Here is a 21,388-nt window from a genome sequence, read left to right on the forward strand (position 1 = left end):
GCATTTGTTTAAGTTGGTACCTCCCATAACTTAAAAGACAGGCATACTTAAAGAACTTTGGCTTTGGTGTGCTCTAAGCCCTTTCCAATTTGGCTTTACTCTGTATATCCTCTTATTGAGGTACTCAGATTAACAAGCTAACTTGTAAATGGCATGTGGTAATCTCTTATAAGACAGAAATCAGAGAGACTATGCTGATTTTTTCAACACATTTAAAGCTCCTGACAGAGTGTAGCATATGTTGCTTGCACTTACATTTTAGAGTAAGTTACAATCAAACCTCACAATAAGGAGAAAATATATTCCACTTTAGGAAAACATAGGAGGCATGGGAAATGCATAATTGAGCAAATAATTGCAATAAAAAAATATAGTGCTGTATTTGTTGCAATCTGTATCAGTGTTCCATATGAAGATTTCCTCATTCAATGTTTTTTGTTTGTTTAATGAAAACATTACCAATATTCAGTTTCAATAAACTTGTTATTACTAGCATGGTTAGGAGAAACAACGTAAATATTTGTTGGGATTTTAAAATAGATATAGAGGGAAAAAAAAAAGAAAAAATAGAAAATGATCCAAAATTTTTGTGCCCAGATAGCGTTTGTTAAACTTATAAAATACATTTTAAGAAGCAGGAATATATTGTGGTTGGTGAGATATGCTTAAAAAAAAAAAAAAAGTAAGGAAAAGAAAAGAAAAATTAAACCAAAACCCAAACACATTTGTCGTTGGCAAATGAAGGAAAGAATTAACAGGAAAAACTGCTATCTAGCTTTTTTCCCTCAGAAACAAAATTTATCTAGTAGAGCATATCTTTAAAATGTATTTATTTGCATAAGTATGCTCATATCTATTTTTCTATTACAGTACTTTTGATTAAAATTAATTTTATTGTAGTCATGATAGTAGTTCATTTTTCTGTGCTATTTTTTTTCTTTCAGCTGGTGTCCGAATGATCTACCCAGCATGTTTCGTTTTAGTCCCTCAGTCAGACATTCCTACTCCTAGCTCTGTGGGATCCTCTCACTGTTCAGCTTCTTGCATGGGTGTTCATCAAGTGCCTGCTTCTATAAGAGATCCTGCAATGTCTTCAGTAACTCTTACACCACCTACATCTCCTGAGGAAGTACAGACAGGTATTGTACTATCTTGTTTCATCATGTCTGGTGATCAATCATATTTTGGGTGCTCTAAACATTTAAAAATAGTTTATCTTGCAATACTTTGAAAATATAGAAAAGTTTGCAATTATGGTACAAAGAACTCTCTCTTCTGGAATCCCAAACTGTTACCATTTACTGCATTATCCTGTGTGTGTGTGTGCACATGTGCACATGTGTGTATATTCATCATCATCATCACTCTTTCTCTGAACCATTTTGAGTAAGCTGTAGATGCAATGCCTTATAATTTCTATATATATTCACTGTATACCCCAAATTAAGATACTCTTTGTAACTTCTATTTAATCTTTGAAGTCAAGAAAGTAATAGTTGGGCCCGACATGGTAGCCTAGTGGCTAAAGTCCTCACCTTGCATGTGCTAGGATCCCATATAGGCTCCAATTTGTGTCCCTGCAGCCCTGCTTCCCATCCAGCTCCCAGTTTATGTCCTGAGAAAGAAGCAGAGAAAGGCCCAAAGCTTTGGTACCCTACACCTATGTGGGAGACCCAGAAGAAGCTACTGGCTTCCGATTGGCTCAGCTCCAGCTGCTGCTCCAGCCACTAGGGGAGTAAATCAGCAGACAGATCTTCCTCTCTGTCTCTCATCTTCTCTGTATATCTGACTTTCCAAAAAAAATAAATACATCTATTTTTAAGATAAATAAATAAATTAGCAGTGATATACCACCCTCCAGTTGACATCCCTTATTGAAATTTTTTGTTCTTAACATGCTGGGGCAGGCATTTCGTACGGTTGTTGAGATGCTGCTTTGAATGCCTGTGTCCCGTATTGGAGTGCCTAGGTCCAGGTTCTGGCCCTGCTCCTGATTCTAGCTTCCCAGTAAGGCACATCATGGGAGGCAGCAAGTGATAGTGCAATAGCTGAGCCTCTGCCACCACGTGGGAAACCTGAATGACTTCCCAGCTCTTTACTTGAACTTGCCCCAACCCTGATTATTGAGGACATTTGGAGGCATGAAGCAGCATGTGGGAATCTCTCTGTCTCTCTGTTTCTCCATCTTTGAAATAAGTAAAATGAATTTAAAAACAAAACAAACAACAAAATAACAAAAAAACCTCTTTGACTGTACTTTTAATATGCTCACCTTCTCAGCATGCACCTGTGTCTCATCTGGGATGAGAACATGGTAAGAACCTATCCATTTGTTTTGTTTTTTAAGATTTGTTTGCTTGAGGAAAAGAATTAGACTGAGAGGGAGAGATGGTTAAAGAGAGAGGGGTCTCTGTCTGCTGGTTCACTCCTTGAATGACCATACCTTGGCCTGGAATTCCTTCTGGATGTCCCATGTGGATACAGTGGCCCAGGCACTTGGGCCAGCTTTTGCTGTCCTCCCAGACATATTGACAGGGAGCTGGATCAGAAGTGGAGGGACCAGGACTTGAGCAGGCACTAATGTAGGATGCTGTTATCATGGGTAGTGACTTGGCCTATTGCATGACAACAGAGGCAATACCCAATCCCATTTGATCATCCTATTAGGATAGTACCCCCAACTAAAACAAGAGGCTGAAAATAGAGGAGAGGTTTCTTTTCAACTCGAGCATACTTGGAGGTAGCACTCTCTTTTTCTGTTTCTTCTACTCAGTTGTGATGTGGTGTTTTTTTTTTTTTTTTTTTTTTACCGTATGGGGTGGCCTGTATTCATGTGTGAATTTGTCTTTCTATTCTCACTTTGAAATACATTTTGTACTTCTATAATACGTGAATGGCTCTGTTTTTGTATTGTTATCTCTGTGGAGAACAGTGACCTGGAATAAAAGCCATAATAATCCATCAGGTGTATATAAATATTTAATATTACAGCTTTGGGGGCATATGGAACACTAAATTGGCAAGTATAGGGGAAGTCTTTGGACTGTGATTGTAACTTTTCTGCAAGTTTCAAAAAAAGGATATAAAAATTAAAGGGCCCATCACAATGGTTCAGCTGGCTAATCCTCCTCATCAAGTGCTGGAATCCCATTGTGGGTGCCAGTTCATATGCTGGCTGCTGCACTTCCCATCCAGCTCCTTGCTTGTGGCTTAGGAAAGCAGTGGAGAATTGCCCACAGCCTTCGGACCCTATATCTATGTGGGAGAGCTAGAAGGTGCTCCTAGCTCCTGGTTTTAGATCAGCTCAGCTCTGGTTATTGTGGCCTCTTGGGAAGAGAACTAGCAAATGAAAGATCTTTCCCTTCCTCTGTGATTCTGCCTTTTCAGTAAAAAAAACGAGTAAGTCTTTAAAAAAATTAAAAACTCTGAGTCAAACATGGTAAAATGTAATTCTGCAGAGCTAAGTGGTAGATTCACAGATACTAATTATGATTAATAGTTTAATGTGTGATTTATCATCTCAAAATAAAAATACTCAAAAGATTTTTAAACAGTAATATACTTTTTGCATCAAAATAAAATAGATTCATCGTATCTGCAACAAGTTTACCACAGATGAATGAGAAACACCAGTAATATTATTTTAAACCTACTTCTGTTGTCCTACAGAGTGTTTTTTATTTGTTTCAGTTGATCCTCAGTCTGCCCAGAAGTGGGTAAAGTTTTCTTCGGTAACTGATGGCTTCAATTCTGATAGTACTAGCCACCATGGTGGGAAAATACCAAGAAAATTAGCAAATCATGTGGTGGATAGAGTTTGGCAGGAATGCACTATGAACAGAGCACAGAACAAGTATGTATTTCCAAGTTTCATATTTGGAATTAGGAGATTACTTAAAACACAAACTAATTTGACTTTAATTAAAGTTGATTTAAAAAATTTTAATTCAATTATAACAAAAATATATGATTCTAAAGAATTTCATAATTTGAAATCTTAGGAGAAAGTATTCTGCTTCCTCGGGTGGCTTGTCTGAAGAAGAAACAGCTGATAAAGTGGCATCCTGGGATTTTGTAGAAGCCACACAAAGAACAAATTGCAGTTGTTTGAGGTATGCTTTTTTCCAGTAGTTAACTGATGCCTGTGTGTGTGTGAGATAGTTTCTTGTTTTACTGAGTGTTTAACTCTAATTTTGTTTAGGATAGCTTACATAAATATAATATGCTAGGATTTCAAAAGAAAAACATTACATAATTTGATGCTGATTGTAGAAATACATACAGACGCCTGCCTGAAGCACAGTTACCAGAAACTTTGTTTTCTAGCAGCCAAATAAAAGAGAATTTATGTTGGGTTATGTTCTACCCAAAAAGACTGCAAAAACTTGTGGGAAAAATGAGTTTAAAATTACGAGCTTATTTTTGTGCAAAACATTCCTGAAATCCATGCATAGTTATTTTATTATTCATAGTTTTCAAATATTATGAAAAAATAGTGCCTTAAATTTATTTTCTGTAAACTTTTATAGGTACTCTCGGGTGGAATTTGTAGGGTGAAAGGCATGAAAGTCTTTAGAACAAGGCATTTCTTGATGACACTGTTCTTGAGAAATTTTTCCCAGTATTTTAAAGACAAATTAAATATTAGCTAAAAATTTCCACAATCTTATCTTATTGTTAGGTAGTAAATGTGGTTGAATTTTATACAATAACTTCTTATAATATTTTTTGGGAAACTGAAATTTTAAGCTGAAACTAATAAAGTTGTAAATGTGATTCTGAAAAGGACTGAAGCTATACTGCCAAAATGTAAGATTTTTAATGGATTGTTTTGCTGATGATATATTGTTAGAATGGGTGTGTTTTAAATTTTTTAGGTAATTGCATTTGTATATTGGAGCCTTTTGATGAGATTTGATAATAGTATGATTTTATTATTTTACTCTGTAAATTAATGATAATTTACATATTTTTGCAATCAAGGGAAATATTGGACTTGATATACCAAACTACAACTTGCGATCAAATAGATGAGCGTAGCTGTTTCTCAGGGAAGTGAGGCAAAGGAATGGAGTACCTTCCGGGGATTTTCTTAAATTAGCTTTATTTGTTTAAATACAATGACAGATTCTTTTAGAATCGATTAAATGTTCTCATGCAGAATTTTATATTAGAAAAAGTATAGTAACCTTGTTGAAAGTTTGACTTTGTTGATGGAGCGAGTAGAATGAAAATCTGGATATTTAGCTATTATTTAGTCATTTAAAATAATGAAATCTGTACCTAGTCTAGGATATAATTTGTGTATAATTATGATGTTAGAGAAATATGTTTAGTTAATCAAATTTGGCCTACTGCTAAAGCTGGTCCCCTGCTTTGTATTTTTGTATGACCTGTGAATTTAAAATGTGAATGTTTAAATAATTGGACAAAGTTCAAGTGTATTTTGTGGCACAAGGGAATTATGTGAATTTAAAATCTTGCTGATCATAAGAACTTAATAGAACACATTTATGTCCTTTCTTATGATGGCCTCAAGCAGGTTAGTATCTCTGATCTCTGAACTAAAACCCCTGGATGTATGGTCGGGGCTTGGTGCACATGGTGCATTATTAGACCACCTATGTTGTTGACTCTCTGCAAAGAAGCTAACAGTAACTCAGAGAATGATGAATATGGAAGGATGTAGCCGTTGGCACGGAGTGGAAGTTTTGCTTGTGAGAGGGATCCATGAGATGAGGTGGAGAGTTAAAAACCCAGGATAGCCAAGCCTACTCCCCTAATCAACAGAGAGTAACTATAGAAGTTGAAAAATTTCTGAGGGTGGAATGAAATGGGACAGGTAGGGTAGTTAGCTTAGAGTCTCAAGCTGGAAGCCATGCTCCCTTTACTTTTTGTAAATCCAACCAACCTTTGTCTGTGGATCAGATCTCTCCCCCAGGATCTATTTTGCCTCAACAAGGGCTTGGGCATTATCATGAACTACTCCCTTTCCCAAGATGGTATGAAGGCTGGCAACACTGAGGGACAAACTCTGTCTTCCCTCAGAGGCAGAATGGAAAGCAGAAACATTTCCTTCTCTCTAACTTTTCCTCTCCCAATCCACTCCACCCCTGAACATGCTCCATGTGTATCTATGATCTCCTCATCTTTTAAATAAAAATTTTAAAAAGTGAAGATTCAAAGCAAGTATATTGAAATAGGATACTTTTAAAAATAATTTTAATGGATTTAATCTAAAAAATTGCTTACCTTATTAACATTCTTAAAAGACCAACAAACAGCATATAACAGTGCAGAAAAATAATAACTATTAACTAGTATGATTGGTACCACTGCTGTGATTCATGTTTAGTAACCAGCAGTTTTACTGTTCATTGCTTTTGCATCATCATTCTAAGTGTCAAAATAGTGAAAAAGGCAAATAATGTCTTGATGCTTTTATAAGAATAGCTTTAGTCCCTGTTAGGTCCCTGAAAAGATTGATGAACCATGCTTGGCACAATACCATAATAGCTTTTCAATTATTTGAATAAATGATAAGTAAGTGATATTGTCATTTATTTTTGCTTTCCTTGCTCTTTCCTGTTACTAATATTGTTTCCTTTTTTAATTTTTACTTTCTTAGGAGATTGATGTCCTAATTTTACTCTTTTGTTCATTAAATTAAGCATTTATTGTATGTGTTTCTTTTTGTGGGAGTCAGAATCTTAGAATACTTCAATCTTGTTCTTTTAAACTTTTGAAGAGTTACTTGGTTTTTTTGGAAAGGCAGATTTACAGAGAGAGAGAGTGACAAAAAGATCTTTCATCTGCTGGTTCACTCCCCAAGTGACTGCAATGGCCAAGCCCATTCGAACCCAGATTTCTTCCAGGTCTCCCATGCAGGCATTGGGTTCCAAGGCTTTGGGCCATTCTCCAACACTTTCTCAGGTCACAAGCAGAGAGTTGGATAGAAAATGGATCAGCTGGGACACAACTGGCACCCACATGCGATCCTGGTACTTGCAAGGCGAGGATTTAGCGTCTGAGCCATTGCTTCAGGGCCCCTTCTTGTAAATTTCTCAAAAATATTTTAATTCTACCCTGTTCTGTTAGGAAACTTTCTAAATACACATAAGAGAATTGAACAATAAATTTGTATTTATCAACTCTCCATGTTTACTTAAATGCTTACTAATTACGTATTTTCTTTAGCTGAAGATATCTTAAAATTTTGACATCCATTAGAATTGACTCAGCTAAAATATTTTGATATATAGTGTAAAGTAATAATGAAGTTTGGTGTTCTTTTTATTTTTTAGATTTTAACTTATTTCATGATTGAATTTTACTACTCAAGACCTTTACTTAAAAAAAAATTATCTTTAGTTTATTGCAAAGAGAGATAGACACACATATCTTCCATCTTTAAAGTTTATTTTTAGTGTAAAAGATATTTTATTTATATATATATATATATATACACACACACACACCTTTGTATATGTTATTTTCAGTTTGAAATTCTCAGAGTGCACTATTATTTAAAAATGCGGATGAAATTATTTGATTTTTAGGTATATAGTGAAAGTTTTTGGATTCAGAATTGCTTTATATTGATGAGGAAGAACTACTTCAAGGCATGTTGCCATCCTTGGGAGAAGGCAGATTAGTGTGAAGCTCGTCAGTCAGTCATTTCCAGTGCTTTCCAGACTAACCTTTTACTTCAGTATAAAGTCAGAATTTGCTTTGCAGTCATTTGCTGAAGAATTACAGGTGATAACTGAGCTCTAAAACACCGTTCATTTACAACAGTTACTAACTCTAAGGTGTTGATGAGCAAATTTCAAACATTTTGATCGCTTTTTCTTATAATGACTAGATATTAGCTGTATTTGTTCAGCGATCAAGGTCACTATTAAATCAACATGAGGGAATTAGCTTTTATGAATCTTTATGTTCTCATTTTAAGGTCGATCATATCTGAAATGTCTGAATGTTAACTTACATACTTTATTGCAGTGACAGTACTGTAAATATTAATGCTTTTTTTTTTCATTTCTTAGGCACAAAAATCTCAAATCAAGAAATGCTGGACAGCCTGGACAGGCACCATCTTTAGGTCAGCAACAGCAAGTACTTCCTAAGCACAAGGCCAATGAGAAGCAAGAAAAGAGTGAAAAGCCACAGAAACGCCCCTTGACTCCTTTTCACCATCGTGTATCTGTTAGCGATGATGTTGGCATGGATACAGATTCAGCCAGTCAAAGACTTGTGATTTCTGCTCCAGACAGTCAAGTGAGATTTTCAAATATCCGAACTAACGATGTAGCAAAGACTCCTCAAATGCATGGTAGTGAAATGACAAATTCACCTCAACCACCCCCTCTTAGTCCTCACCCATGTGATGTGGTTGACGAAGGAGTGACTAAGACACCTTCAACCCCTCAAAGTCAACATTTTTATCAAATGCCAACACCAGATCCCTTGGTTCCTTCTAAACCGATGGAAGATAGGATAGACAGTTTGTCTCAGTCTTTCCCACCTCAGTTCCAGGAAACTGTAGAACCTACAATCTATGTTGGTACAGCAGTAAACTTGGAAGAAGATGAAGCTAATATAGCCTGGAAGTATTACAAGGTCCCAAAGAAACAAGATGTAGAGTTTTTACCACCTCAACTTCCAAGTGATAAATTCAAGGATGATCCAGTTGGACCTATTGGACAGGAAAGTGTAACATCTGTTACAGAGTATGTATTTTTTACCAGTTGCTATTATAAGTTAAGGGTGGAAGTGATGAGAGTTCTTAATATTAGTATCATGGGATTGGTTTCAGGATAGGATTTATTGTAGCAAATCCTTTGAGTATTAGCTTTATATCTGTATATGTCTTGATATTTTTTTAAAGGAGCTTCTATTAAATATTTTAACCACAAAGAAAGTGACAAAATAGTACACATTTATCAGCCAAATTAAGGATTTTGAACATAGAACTATTGTGTACTATTTTTCATCCTTCCACTGTCTTGAACTAAGTACCATTTCTATACATGTGATTCTAGTTACATATTGCTTTATGGTACATCCTTGTAGGAATATAAAGATACTGCAAAAGGTTCATGTAAATGGAATTAAATTGTTTATTTTGGTGCAAAAACACTTTCAAATCTTTTTTTGTGATAACACATTTTCATGAACTTTTTGAATATCACTTTTATACTGTATGTTATCAGTTGAAGGTGGATATTAGATATGTTCAGCTGTGTGTATCAAAAATTTAGCAAATTTTTGGTGGGGGTACATATTTCCTTGTACAGTTGTATAAGAAGTTTTCTAGAAAGTGTATCTACAAGTGAGGTTGCTCAACTGTGAGATGTGTCTACTTCAACATTAAAGATTAAAGCCAAGTTGTTCTGCAAACAACTAGGGTATAGCTTATTCCTTCAGAACCCAGCAGACAATGAGAATGACTGTTGGTCTCTCTACCTTTACCTTGAAGCTTAGGGAGTACAAGATTTTTAGCTTCACTAATCTGCAACATGGCATCTTTTTGTCCTAATACATGTATTTTTATGATTCACAGTGAGATTAAGCTTCATCTAACTGTTTGTTGGACATTGAGTCTGTCTTGAAGTGATATTCAGCATACTCTTCAGTACTTTGGTTACTTTTTTATATATTCTGAATATAAATCCTATATTGTGGGTGCTTTTGACTTTATTTAGTTTCTCTCTTTTTTTTTTTAAAAGATTTATTTATTTATTTTTATTACAAAGTCAAATATACAGAGAAGAGGAGAGACAGAGAGGAAGATCTTCTGCCCGATGATTCTCTCCCCAAGTGAGCACAATGGCCGGTGCTGCGCCGATCTGAAGCCCGGAACCAGGAACCTCTTCCAGGTCTCCCATGCGGGGCCCAAAGTCTTGGGCCGTCCTTGACTGCTTTCCCAGGCCACAAGCAGGGAGCTTTATGTGAAGTGGAGCTGCTGGGATTAGAACCGGTGCCCATATGGGATCCTGGCACGTTCAAGGCGAGGACTTTAGCCACTAGACCACGCCGGGCCCTTGGTTTCTCTTTGTTCACTTCGTGCCATATTCACAGGAAAAGAAAGCTTTTGTTTTCAGATTTTTGTTTACTTTCTGTGTTGTTCTAGTTTTGCTTACTCTGTTAAAACTTTTTGGAGTTTTATGTCTTTCTAAAAAGTGAAAAGTAACGAACAAAATGCCATTATGATCTACCTATTATTCACAAATTGCTTTCTCTTGTGTAAATGCTCCTTAAAAGTTAAATGTCTGAAATTATTTCCATAGATATCACATTTCTATTTTTTATTTTATATATACTTATATACTAATATAATTACTATGGAATTTATTAGCTAAAAATATTTATTTGAAAGGCATAATTACAAAGAGAGGTTTATTTTTTTTACATTTATTTTTTGGGCCCAGCGCAGTAGCTCAGCAGCTAAAGTGCTTGCCTTTAATGCACCAGGAACCCATATGGGCACCAGTTCTAAACCCAGCGTCCCTGCTTCCTATCCAGCTCCCTGTTTGTGACCTGGGAAAGCAGTCGAGGATAGCCAAATCCTTGGTACCCTGCACTCATGTGTGAGACCTGGAGGAAGTTCCTGGCTCCTGACTTTGGATCTGCACAGCTTCAGCTGTTGCAGTCATTTGGGGGGTGAATCAGCGGACGGAAGATCTTCCTCTCTGTATATCTGCCTTTCCAATAACAAAATGAATAAATGTTAAGGATTTATTTATTTTTCTTGGAAAGGCAGATTTGTGAAAAGAAGGAGAGACTGAAAGATCTTCTATACATTGGTTTACTCCCCCAAATGGCTGCAACGGCAGAAACTGAACCCATCCAAAGCCAGGAGTCATGATCTTCTTCCAGGCCTCCCACATGGGTGCAGGGTCCCAAGGCTTTGGGCAATCCTCTACTGCTTTCTCAGGCCACAAGCAAGGAGCTGGAAGGGAAGTGAAGCAGCTGAGACATGAACTTGCACCCATATGGGATTCCAGAGCATGCAAGCAAGGATTTATCCACTGAACCATTACATCGGGCCCAGATATTTCTTCAAAGAAAAAGAAGAGATTTATTATTTATTTTTATTGGAAAGACAGATTTACAGAGAGAAATAGAAATGGAGAGAAAAATCTTCCATCCAAAGGCTAATGCCCCAAATGACCACTATGGCCAAAGCTCAGCTGATCCTAATCCAGGAGATTCTTTTGGGTCTTCCATGCAGGTGCAGGATCCCAAGGCTTTGTACCAACCCCTACTGCTTTCCCAGCCACAAGCAGGGGGCTAGATCGGACTTGGAGCAGCCAGGACACAAACTGACCCATATGCGATTCTGGCACTTGCAATCATCGGATTAGCTAATTCAGCCATTGGTCCTGGACAGATAGAGTTCTATCCACTAGTTCACTCCCAAAATAGCTAGTATTACTGGGTCTGGCCAGACCAAACCAAAGAGCCTAAAACTCCTTCTGGGTTTTTCATGTAGTTTGAAGAGCCCTATTGTTTGAGCCATCTTTTGCTGCTTTCCCAAGTGCATTAGCACAGAGCTGAATGGGATGTAGAGTATAATGAACTGGAAACAGCACTCACACGAAGTATCAGTGTTGTGGGCAGCAGTTTAACTGTGCTGCATCACAATGCTAGGACCAATTGTTTCCTAAAGTTGTTTTCTAGTTCTTTGTACAATTTTATTTCAGAAGACTAATAAGTTAATACTACTGTTATAAACTAGTGATTTTACTTCATTTTTGCCAGTTTGTTTATTTGTGAACCTATTTAGCTCCCTCAGCAACAATGTGGGAGATAAATTTGACATTCTTTCATTCCTTAAATGACTTGATTTTTGCCTTCTTGCTTGGGTCACTAATTTGGATAGATATTGTATTCTTGGTTGGACATCATTTTTCCTTTGAGCTCTGTGGCATCATTTTACTGTCTTCTAGGGTCTACGACATCAAAGGAATTAGGAGATACATCTCGCTTTTACTTTGTAAAAATATCATCTGTTACCTCTGTGAGGCAGTTAGAGCTTTGAGGGTCTTCAGCTTAGAATTCTGAGAAATTTCACAAAAATATGTGCACACATGATGATTTTTTTCCTTCAGGTTTTTTTTTTTCCAGTTCTTGTGCCGGACACTTGAAGGGCTAATTTAATTTGAAGTCTCATCACTGTGTCTCCATTTGTTTTCCAGAAGCTCTTGTTGGAACTTCTGTTACTCAAATAATGTACTTTATGTTTTTTCTAATTTTACTAAAAATATTTTTGAGGGCACAGTGCAATGGTACTAGGATACAATATGGGTGCCAGTTCATGTCCCTGCTGCTCCACTTCCCATGCAGCTCCCTGCTTGTGGCCTGGGAAAGCAGTCGAGAACAGCCCAATGCCTTGGGACCCTGCACCCACATGGGAGACCTGGAAGAGACTCCTGGCTCCTGGCTCCAGATTGGCTCAGTTCCAGCCATTGCGATCACTTGGGGAGTGAATCAGTGGATTCCTCTCTGTATATTTGACTTTCCAATAAAAAATAATAATATAAATTTTGTAAAAAAATATAGGAGAATCACAGAAAAATTTGGACTTACATATCAATAGAAATAAGAGAAAGAGGCGAAAACAGTTCTTTTTTTTTCCCCTTTGGAAATAATGATTTTTTTAAATTATTGTTTTTTGTTACAATTTAGTTGGTGCTTGGATCTCCCTTCCCCTTCCCCATTTTCATCCCTTTCCCTCTGTTCCCCCCTCCAGTTTCACAATATGTTTCTTTCGTGAATTTTCCCAAGTCCACCATGCTACTGCTAAAAAGCAGTTGGAAGAACGTTTCAAACTGATTTAGATATCATCTTGTTAAATGGCCTAATTTTCTTTTTCCTTTTTAGTTACTTTATTTTGGTCTCTTTATAATGCTTCTCATATTTTTGGTGATTATTTGTATACATTTTCGATGGGGTGATGAAAAATTTTATGTATTTAGTTAGTTTGTTGATTGGCAGCCATTGCTCAGTCAATATTTTAATGTATACTATATCAAAGTCGAACATTTTGCTTTAGGATAACTAGGTAAAGAATTCTTAGGTGACCCGGTGCAATAACCTAGTGGCTAATACTCTCACCTTGAATGCACCCATAACGCATATGGGCGCCGGTTCTAATCCTGTAGGCCCTGCTTCCCATCTAGCTGGCTGCTTTTGGCCTGGGAAAGCAGTCAAGGATGGCCCAAAGCCTTGGGATCCTGTACCTGCATGGGAGACCCCGAAGAATCTCTGTGCTCCTGGCTTTGGATTGGCTAGGCTGTAGCCATTGTGGCTGCTTGGGGAATGAACCTTTGAATTGAAGAGCTTCCTCTCTGTCTCTCCTCTCTGTATATCTGCCTTTCCAATAAAAATAAATAAATCTTTTTTAGTCTATGTGCTGCCGAAGCAAGCACAAATCTTTTTTTCTTTAAGATTTATTTTATGTTTATTACAAAGTCAGATATACAGAGAGGAGGAGAGACAGAGAGGAAGATCTTCCGTCTGATCATTCACTCCCCAAGTGACCAATACGGCCTGTGCTGCTCCAATCCGAAGCCGGGAACCAGGAACCTCTTCCCGGTCTCCCACGCGGGTGCAGGATCCCGAAGCTTTGGGCCGTTCTAGACTGCTTTCTCAGGCCACAAGCAGGGAGCTTGATGTGAAGTGGAGCTGCCGGCATTAGAACCGGCACCCATATGGGATCCTGGTTTGTTTAAGGCAAGGACTTTAGCCGCTAGACCATGCCACCGGGCCCACAAATCTTTTTTAAAAAGGAATTTTTGCCGGTCATGAGGCATTGCTCTTGAAATTCTAGTATGTTAACTTTATGTCCTATTTTTATACATTTGCCTCCAAAAGTAATCTTTCTTTTCATTTTCAACAACTTCTCTTTGCTGTCTAGTTATATAAATCCAAATTTCTTTGGATTTTTCTAGACATACTTGTCTGAAGTTGTCCTTATAGTTTGCCTGTAATCATCTTAATGGAATTCTTGTTTGAATTTTGCTCTACTGTTTCATTTGCTTGACACTTTGTTGAGATTTAACGAAATGTGTGGTCCATTCCCTGCTGCTAACAATTTGTTCTCTTTGAAAGCTCCTTTTTTTTTTTTTAAATCGTGTTATCAAACAAATTTTTGTGCTTGGTCTTGCCTCTTTCTGCTCCCGCAACATTTACTTATTTATTTGAAAGGCAGGGTTAGAGATAGGAAGAGACAGAGATCTTCCATTCTCTGGTTTACTCCCTAAATGGCTGCAACAGCCAGGACTGGACCAGGCTGAAGTCATTAGATAAGAGACAGCAGCTTCTTCTGGATCTTCAACATGTATGGCAGGTACCCAAGCATTTGGTCATCTTAGGCTGCTTTTCTAGGTGCATTGGCAGGAAGTTAGATCAGAAATGGAGCACCCGGGACTCAAACCAGTTTCCTTGTCGGATTCTGGCATTGCATGAGTTAACCAGCTATGCTGCAGTGCTATCTACATTTGACTGTAAATGTGTTTTCATATGATTTCACTTGAAATCAATGAAATTTATCTTAAATTTATTTTAGGACACTTCTCTGGTCATGGAAGAGTGATAGCTCATTTAATAGTATGTCATTTTGGTCTCTTGAAACAGATCTTAAAAATCCTAATTTTACTTATGCTGAATGTAATATAAATGTAAGCTACCCTATGCTCTTATGCAAACTATCAAAGTCCCTGTTTATTTCTCTTACATATATTTTGTACACAACAGCCAGAGTGATTATTGTAAATTATTATGAAATCCCTTTATGCTTAGAATAAAATTCAAATCATTTCTCCTGATGTGTAGGACTTCAAACAGCTTCCTGTTCAGCTAGTTCTTCATTCTTATCTGCAATTATCCTGTTTGCTTCCTGATTTAGCCACACGAGCTTTCTTGCTGTTCCTTCAAAAATCAAAGGTCATTCCTTCTTGGCATTTGACATTATAGAGTGGAAGTGAACTGCTCAGCCCTTCCAATAATTCAGTCCTGCTGAGAAGTTACCATTTTAGGAAAGATTATTTCTGATCATTCTGTCTAAACTATGATTTGTCTTTTTTTCTCCCATAACATTGTCTACCCTATTGGCTGCTTTTAATTTTTGTAAATATTTAATTATATTTATGTTAAGTATTTCAATATTTGACATATCATATTTACTGATGGTTTTTTTTTTAAAGATTTATTTATTTTATTACAAAGTTAGATATACAGAGAGGAGGAGAGACAGAGAGGAAGATCTTCCATCCGATGATTCACTCCCCAAGTGAGCCGCAACGGGCCGGTGCACGCCGATCCAAAGCTGGGAACCAGGAACCTCTTCCAGGTCTCCCACATGGGTGCAGGGTCCCAAGGCATTGGGCCGTCCTCGACTGCTTTCCCAGGCCACAAGCAGGGAGCTGGATGGGAAGTGGAGCTGCCGGGATTAGATCCCGGGATTAGATCCCGGGATCCCGGCGCGTTCAAGGCGAGGACTTTAGCCGCTAGGCCACGCCGCCGGGCCCGATGATGTTTTGTTTTTTTCTAGTAAAATGTAAGCCTTATGAGGGGATGGACTGTGTTTATTGCTATGTTTTTCTAATATAAACACATACAAACATATGTACTCCAAAAGCACTGCTAGGCACTAGTAAAAATTTAGCAAATATTTGGATGAATGAAACAACGATATTGCCTTTGAACACTTCAGTATTTTAGAACTTGTCTTTTTGTGTTATATTTTCTTGATTGTGTTAAAAATGTGATTGTTAGAACATTTAAAGCTTTGAAAACCCGTGAGTTTTAAAGAGCTCATTGTATTTCATGTATCTAAGAATTCTAAGCATAGCTTTAAATAAGAATATTGACTCTTTTTAAAATATTTTTTATTAATTATTTTGCATTATATGACAGTTTCATATGCTCTGGGAATCCCCCCAGCCCTCCCCCTCCCTTCCCCCCTGGTGGGTTCCTCCACCTTGATGCAGTATTACAGTTCAAATTCAATCAAGATTCTTTCCTTGCAAACATATACCAAGCATAGAGTCCAGCTACTTATTGTCCAGATGGGTTGAACAGTTTCTTGGGGAGACCATTTCTGGTCTGAAGTTAGAGCTGGTAGAATATCATCACAGTCAATTAAGAGTCCCAATATAACATCAACAGCAATTTGCAATATTATGGAATTGACATGGTTTTGAGTAACCAGTATGTTAAAAAAAAAAAAAAGAAAAAAATAAGCAAGTCCTGACCACAACCTATGATTAGCTCATTGACATTTCAATTTTAGTTTATATACAGGACCGGCTGAGTAAACAACTTAGGATTTATTCTTGAATTATTTAACATTTTTTCTCACTGAGTAAGAATCAGAAAGAAGAGACATAATGTAGAAAGGTTACGTGGTAAAAGTGGTACTCAGTTATAATTACATAAGTTAAGAAAATAACATACTTATTTTTGCCCATTTCTGGCCACCATATTTTTTGCATTGTAGAAAAAAAAAGTTGAATAAAAGTTATTTTTTGGTGTGGTAATTCTGTCTCAAGTGAACATTACTTTAGTATGCTAGTTATTAAAATGTATTTTGTGTCACAATCCAGTTCTATTTATAAGTCTTGTTTTATAGAGTAATAGTAAACTATCAAATGGGGTAAATATTTCCAAAGGTCAATTATCAAAGGTTTAACTGCTATCTAAACTGAGAAAACACTTACAGAATATATTTGTTCTATACTTAGTAGGATAGAGGTGTGTTTGTTTTGTTTTGTTTTTTTTTTTTTTTTTTTTAGTCATCCGAGTGTGCCCTTTTCCTGGAATTGTTCTTTGGAAGTAGTTCTTAGTTAGGGTGGTTTTTCTGTCCCCTCAGCCGGTACCCAGGTGAACTCTGGCAATCACTGTAGACAAACTGGGGGTGTGGCACTCGCATCCCTCCCTCCATCCCAACCCAACAGTGAAATACTTGGTATAGTCTTCAGTGTTTGTACTATGCTTCCCCCATGGCGTAAAGGATGTCATTGGGATAACTTGATAATTCAGTACTTTTTATTAATTGATATTGTTTGAATGAAATGTTATATTATAAGAATCCAAAGAACAGACACCTGTAAGATCTGGCAAAACCAATGAACAAAGTCAGATGACAACCCCTGACACTAAAATGAATTCTATGAATTATTGTTAGGATGTCTTGGTAATAATGAACCAACTTCTTTAAAGACGTAGTATGATATAATTCATTGCTAGCCATAGAAAGCCTATTTTTTTAATTTCGATAAATTTGTCAATATCCTACTCATTGCAAATTTCTAGTGTTTTTCCCCATGTTTTGAGCTTTAAAAGGGTATTTAATTGTGTAGCCATTAATTTTAATGAAGCTAGAGAAATGTTAAAAAGTTTTCCAAATTCTTAAGGTTTTCTTTTACATTAATTTTCAAAAGACACATTTCTACCATCAGTTTAAATGAAACCAAAATTTCTGTTTTATGTAAGGTGCCTTGAGGCTCTGTCGGGATATAAAATAAATTTGGTCATGGTCTTAAATGAAGTTGTCCTCTAATGGAAATGAACAGACTAAATTCTTTGATATAGATATAAATTAAATACAATGGGGATGCAGAGCCACAGAGCAGGAAATAATTTAATTCCATTTATAGACATCCAGAAGCTTTATGTAGTTTGGCATGATTAGATTATAGGGGTGCTGCCTCTGTGGTTTGGTGTGTCGTGATGAGAAATGAGACCTGAAAAGTGAGGTAGGGCAATAGAATGGAATAGCAAAGTATTGTTCATGAGTTTATATATTATCCTTCACATGATGGGGACATGCAAGTTTTTTGAGACATAGAATAATGTTTTGGAGCAAAATAAGTTTGGAAAGACAAAGTAACATGATTGAAAGTTCCTTTGAATAATGAAAAGGTAGGCACGTATAAAAAAAGAGATTGGTTTGGACATGTGTTTGAGTGGCTAGAATGAAGGGTGGTGTAAGAGACTGATCCCAGGAAATTAGAAACAGCAGTGATTCAGGGATATGTAAAGGTTACTGAGGTTGTGAAGTAGACTGGGAAGAACTTTGCAGCCAGTTGAATAGGAAAATACAGGAGTTATAGAGAGGTTAAAAAAATACTTGCATATTAATTTCTGAGATGAAAAGATAAACATTTCAAGATTTTGCTACCATCCTTTTTATTCATTGTAGGCTTAATCTTACTGAACTTGGATTTTAACATTTTAGAAGCAGTTTTTCAAGATCTGAGTGTCTTGGAACAATTATACACTGTATGAAGGTAGAATTTTGTTAAATAATTGAGTAGTAATGGCATATCCAGTTAAAACGAGAGGAAATCCATTTGGGCTGATCTGGAAAGATCTGTAGATAGATTATAAAGTATATATAAAAAAAGTCATATGATGTATATGTGTTCATGTTTTTTTACGTAATAATATAAACGGCTATGTAATCATGTTACCCTGCAAGAGAGGGATTGAGATTGCATCCATCTCTGTGTGTACTAACTAAATGACTTCATTGTATACAGTGTGACAGTGTGATTTCAATTTGAGGTGTCTACTTAGGAGTAATTGGAATCATGTGTCTGATTTAAAAGAAAAAAAATATTGATAACCTATTTAAAATAGGTGTAGATTGCAAAGAGCAAAAATGGATCACTGTAAAGAGATTTCTTTGTAATGGTTTAATTTTGTGTTTTTCTTCTTAGAAAATTATAGAATGAGAAGAAATTAAGAGCTTTTTCAAAATTAGGTGAAAATTAATTTTTCATTTGATGTAAATAGGTTTTTTCAGTTGATTGCTATTGAAGGTATCTTCCTTTAATTGTAGGTAAATGATAGTAAACAATAATCTTGATTTTTTAGTCAGTTTTAGATAATACCTAACTAGTACAGAATAATAGAACTTATCATTTCTAAGAATTTAATTTTTCATCAACACTAAAGTAAAAGGGCTTTTCTGACTTGTTAGAATTTACTTGGGAGACTAAGGAGTTGAGAGTGGAACATAGTATACACCATTTAAAGATGGCAAATCTTTTTGTTTTATTGGATAGTGGTACCATCTTTTACAGAATATAAGCTGAGGATCTTTTAAGTTTCACAGATAGCAATTTTTCTACCCCAAAAGCATTGTATTTGTTTTTCAGTAACTTTCCTCCATTGATTTAGTACTTAACTTTTTGTTTATTTGGTTTTTTTAAGATTTTTAAATACATTTTAAAAAGCAGAGTTAGAGGGCCATCCTCTGCTGGGCACATGTAGCACCCAGGTGGATTGAAATTGGAGCAGCAGGGATTAGAACCACCACTTGTAGGTTAGCATTGTAAGTGATGGCTTAACCCACTATGTCACAGTGGCGGCCCCAATACTTAGTTTTAGTAGAATTTGTGCTTGGTTAAGGGAGTGTACTGTTTTGATTCAGAGATAAAACCTTTCTAAATCCTGGGCCAAGAGACTGTTCTTGAGCATAATTCTAGTCTCGTTTTGTTCTGTGGTGAGAACACATCAAGCTATCCTAACCATGATGTTAATCATTAGAAGCAGCTCCTGTGTTGTATTGGTGGTCTACCAGATTTTTGTGGAATGAATAGTATGTGTTCAAACAGGTAGTTTTTGAATGCTTTTTTTTTTAGATATCTGTTATAAAATGGTTTCATAATATGATTCTTTAAATAGCTAGTTTGACTAAGAATTTATACTGTATATAGGAGTGGTACTAGAAAAAGTCCTATTTTAGAAAAGAAAAGAATTTTGAGATTTGTTAAATTCATTTGTTCTTTTACAGTTCCTTCCATAGGTTATCTCTTCCTATAATTTTTGTCTTAAAATATTGTCATTCTTTTTCTAAAAAGATTTTTAGTAAAAAAGCATATACTACGATAAGCCATGTTGAAACCAGCATCTCATAGAATAGTATGTTGTCATAGTGACAGGAAGGACATGTAATCAATGAATAATATAAAAGTAATTTGAATTTGCTCTGGGTTTTCCAGTGCTTATTGTTCATAGCCGTACCTGACCCTTTTCCAGTTTATCTGTACTTAGCTTCGTTTATAGTTGAAATTACTTCCGTAGTTTATTATTTAGCTATATGTGGAAGTTTCTTTCAGGAAAGGGGCATGTTATTCTTACTTACAGCAGAATATGTAAGCAATGCAAGTGAATAGTAACAATGGCATCTCTTAAAAAATTATTTTTATTTTTACCAATTTTAATATGAAAAATGTGTAATGTAAATGATTTATATTTTTAAATTGTAACTTGATGTTTTTGGTATTAATGACTACATTAAATTCTTTGCATCTCCTAATGTCTATGAGAACTATTGAATAAAATAACAAAAAGTCATCTTTAGGCAATGCATTTGGTTTTCTCATTATTAATGAAACTATGTGTTAACGTTAGTCCTTTGAACAATATTAGCTGCACAATAGTTTAGCAACTATCTATGTAAACAATGTGACAGTTTTTTGGTTTTGTGGGAAGACAGCTTAATAGAAAAACATAACTTTTATTTACTTACACAAACAGTACTAATGCTTTTTAAGCTAGGCGTGATGGGGTTTTTTTATACTGTGGTTCTGATGAATAGATATTTGAATATAATGCTTAGAAATCTTACCACGCCTGACATTGCTACTGAATGACTTCAGCAAAACATTTTTCTTTTTTTTAAGATTTATTCTCATTTGAAAAGCAGATTTTAGGAGAGTTAGATTGAGTGCTGGTTCACTTCCCAAATAGTCTCATCCACCAGAGCTAAGCCAATACAAAACTGGGAGCCGGGAGCCTTCTCCAGGTCTCCCAAGTGGGTGCAGGATCCCAAGGATGTGAACTGTCCTCCACTGCTTTCTCTGGCCACAAGGAGAGAGCTGGATTAGAAGTGGATCAGCAGGGTCTAGAATCTGTGCCTATATGGGTGCTGGTGCCAAAGGGTGGAGGATTAACTTGCTGTGCCACTGTGCCTGACCCACAAATCACTCATTTGTATTTAATTCCTACATCAAAATCTGAGACAATACGTCCATTTCTTATCTTACAGAATCATTGTAAATCTTAAATAAAATACTTAAAGAACTTGTCCAAATAGATACAAATGTTATTTTGATATGGTTTGTGTCAGAAAATGTCTTATAGGTAATCGCAGCAGTTATTTAAAGTCTAATATGAGATACAGAGCTGTTCTTAAATTTTTATGTAATATGCTATTTTAATGATCAGTTATAAAATATCCCCATTGACAAGTTGTGTTAGTATTGTGTTGCCATGGTGGAAAGTTTTCTAGACTGACATTTTAGTATTTGAGATAAATCTGGGGCATATTTACAATAATGATAGTTGAATATTTGATAGCAGATTTAGG

General features: G+C 36.1%; 1 protein-coding gene across 3 annotated transcripts in view; it reads left to right on the forward strand.

Moving 5' to 3' along the window:
• Positions 1-21,388, forward strand: part of MED13 (mediator complex subunit 13) — a 99,373-nt gene that overhangs the window by 24,893 nt on the left and 53,092 nt on the right. For all 3 annotated transcript variants that reach the window (XR_009246944.1, XM_058676068.1, XM_058676069.1), the window contains exons 6-9: positions 945-1,139; positions 3,691-3,853; positions 4,002-4,112; positions 8,049-8,732. Coding sequence is in view for 2 of the 3 variants with exons in the window: in XM_058676068.1 (XP_058532051.1) it covers positions 945-1,139; positions 3,691-3,853; positions 4,002-4,112; positions 8,049-8,732 (1,153 nt within the window). In the remaining variant the exon portion in view is untranslated. The remainder of the gene's footprint in view (positions 1-944; positions 1,140-3,690; positions 3,854-4,001; positions 4,113-8,048; positions 8,733-21,388) is intronic.

The sequence above is a fragment of the Ochotona princeps genome, chromosome 17 (genome assembly GCF_030435755.1).
Source record: "Ochotona princeps isolate mOchPri1 chromosome 17, mOchPri1.hap1, whole genome shotgun sequence".
NCBI classification, from domain to species: Eukaryota; Metazoa; Chordata; class Mammalia; order Lagomorpha; family Ochotonidae; genus Ochotona; species Ochotona princeps.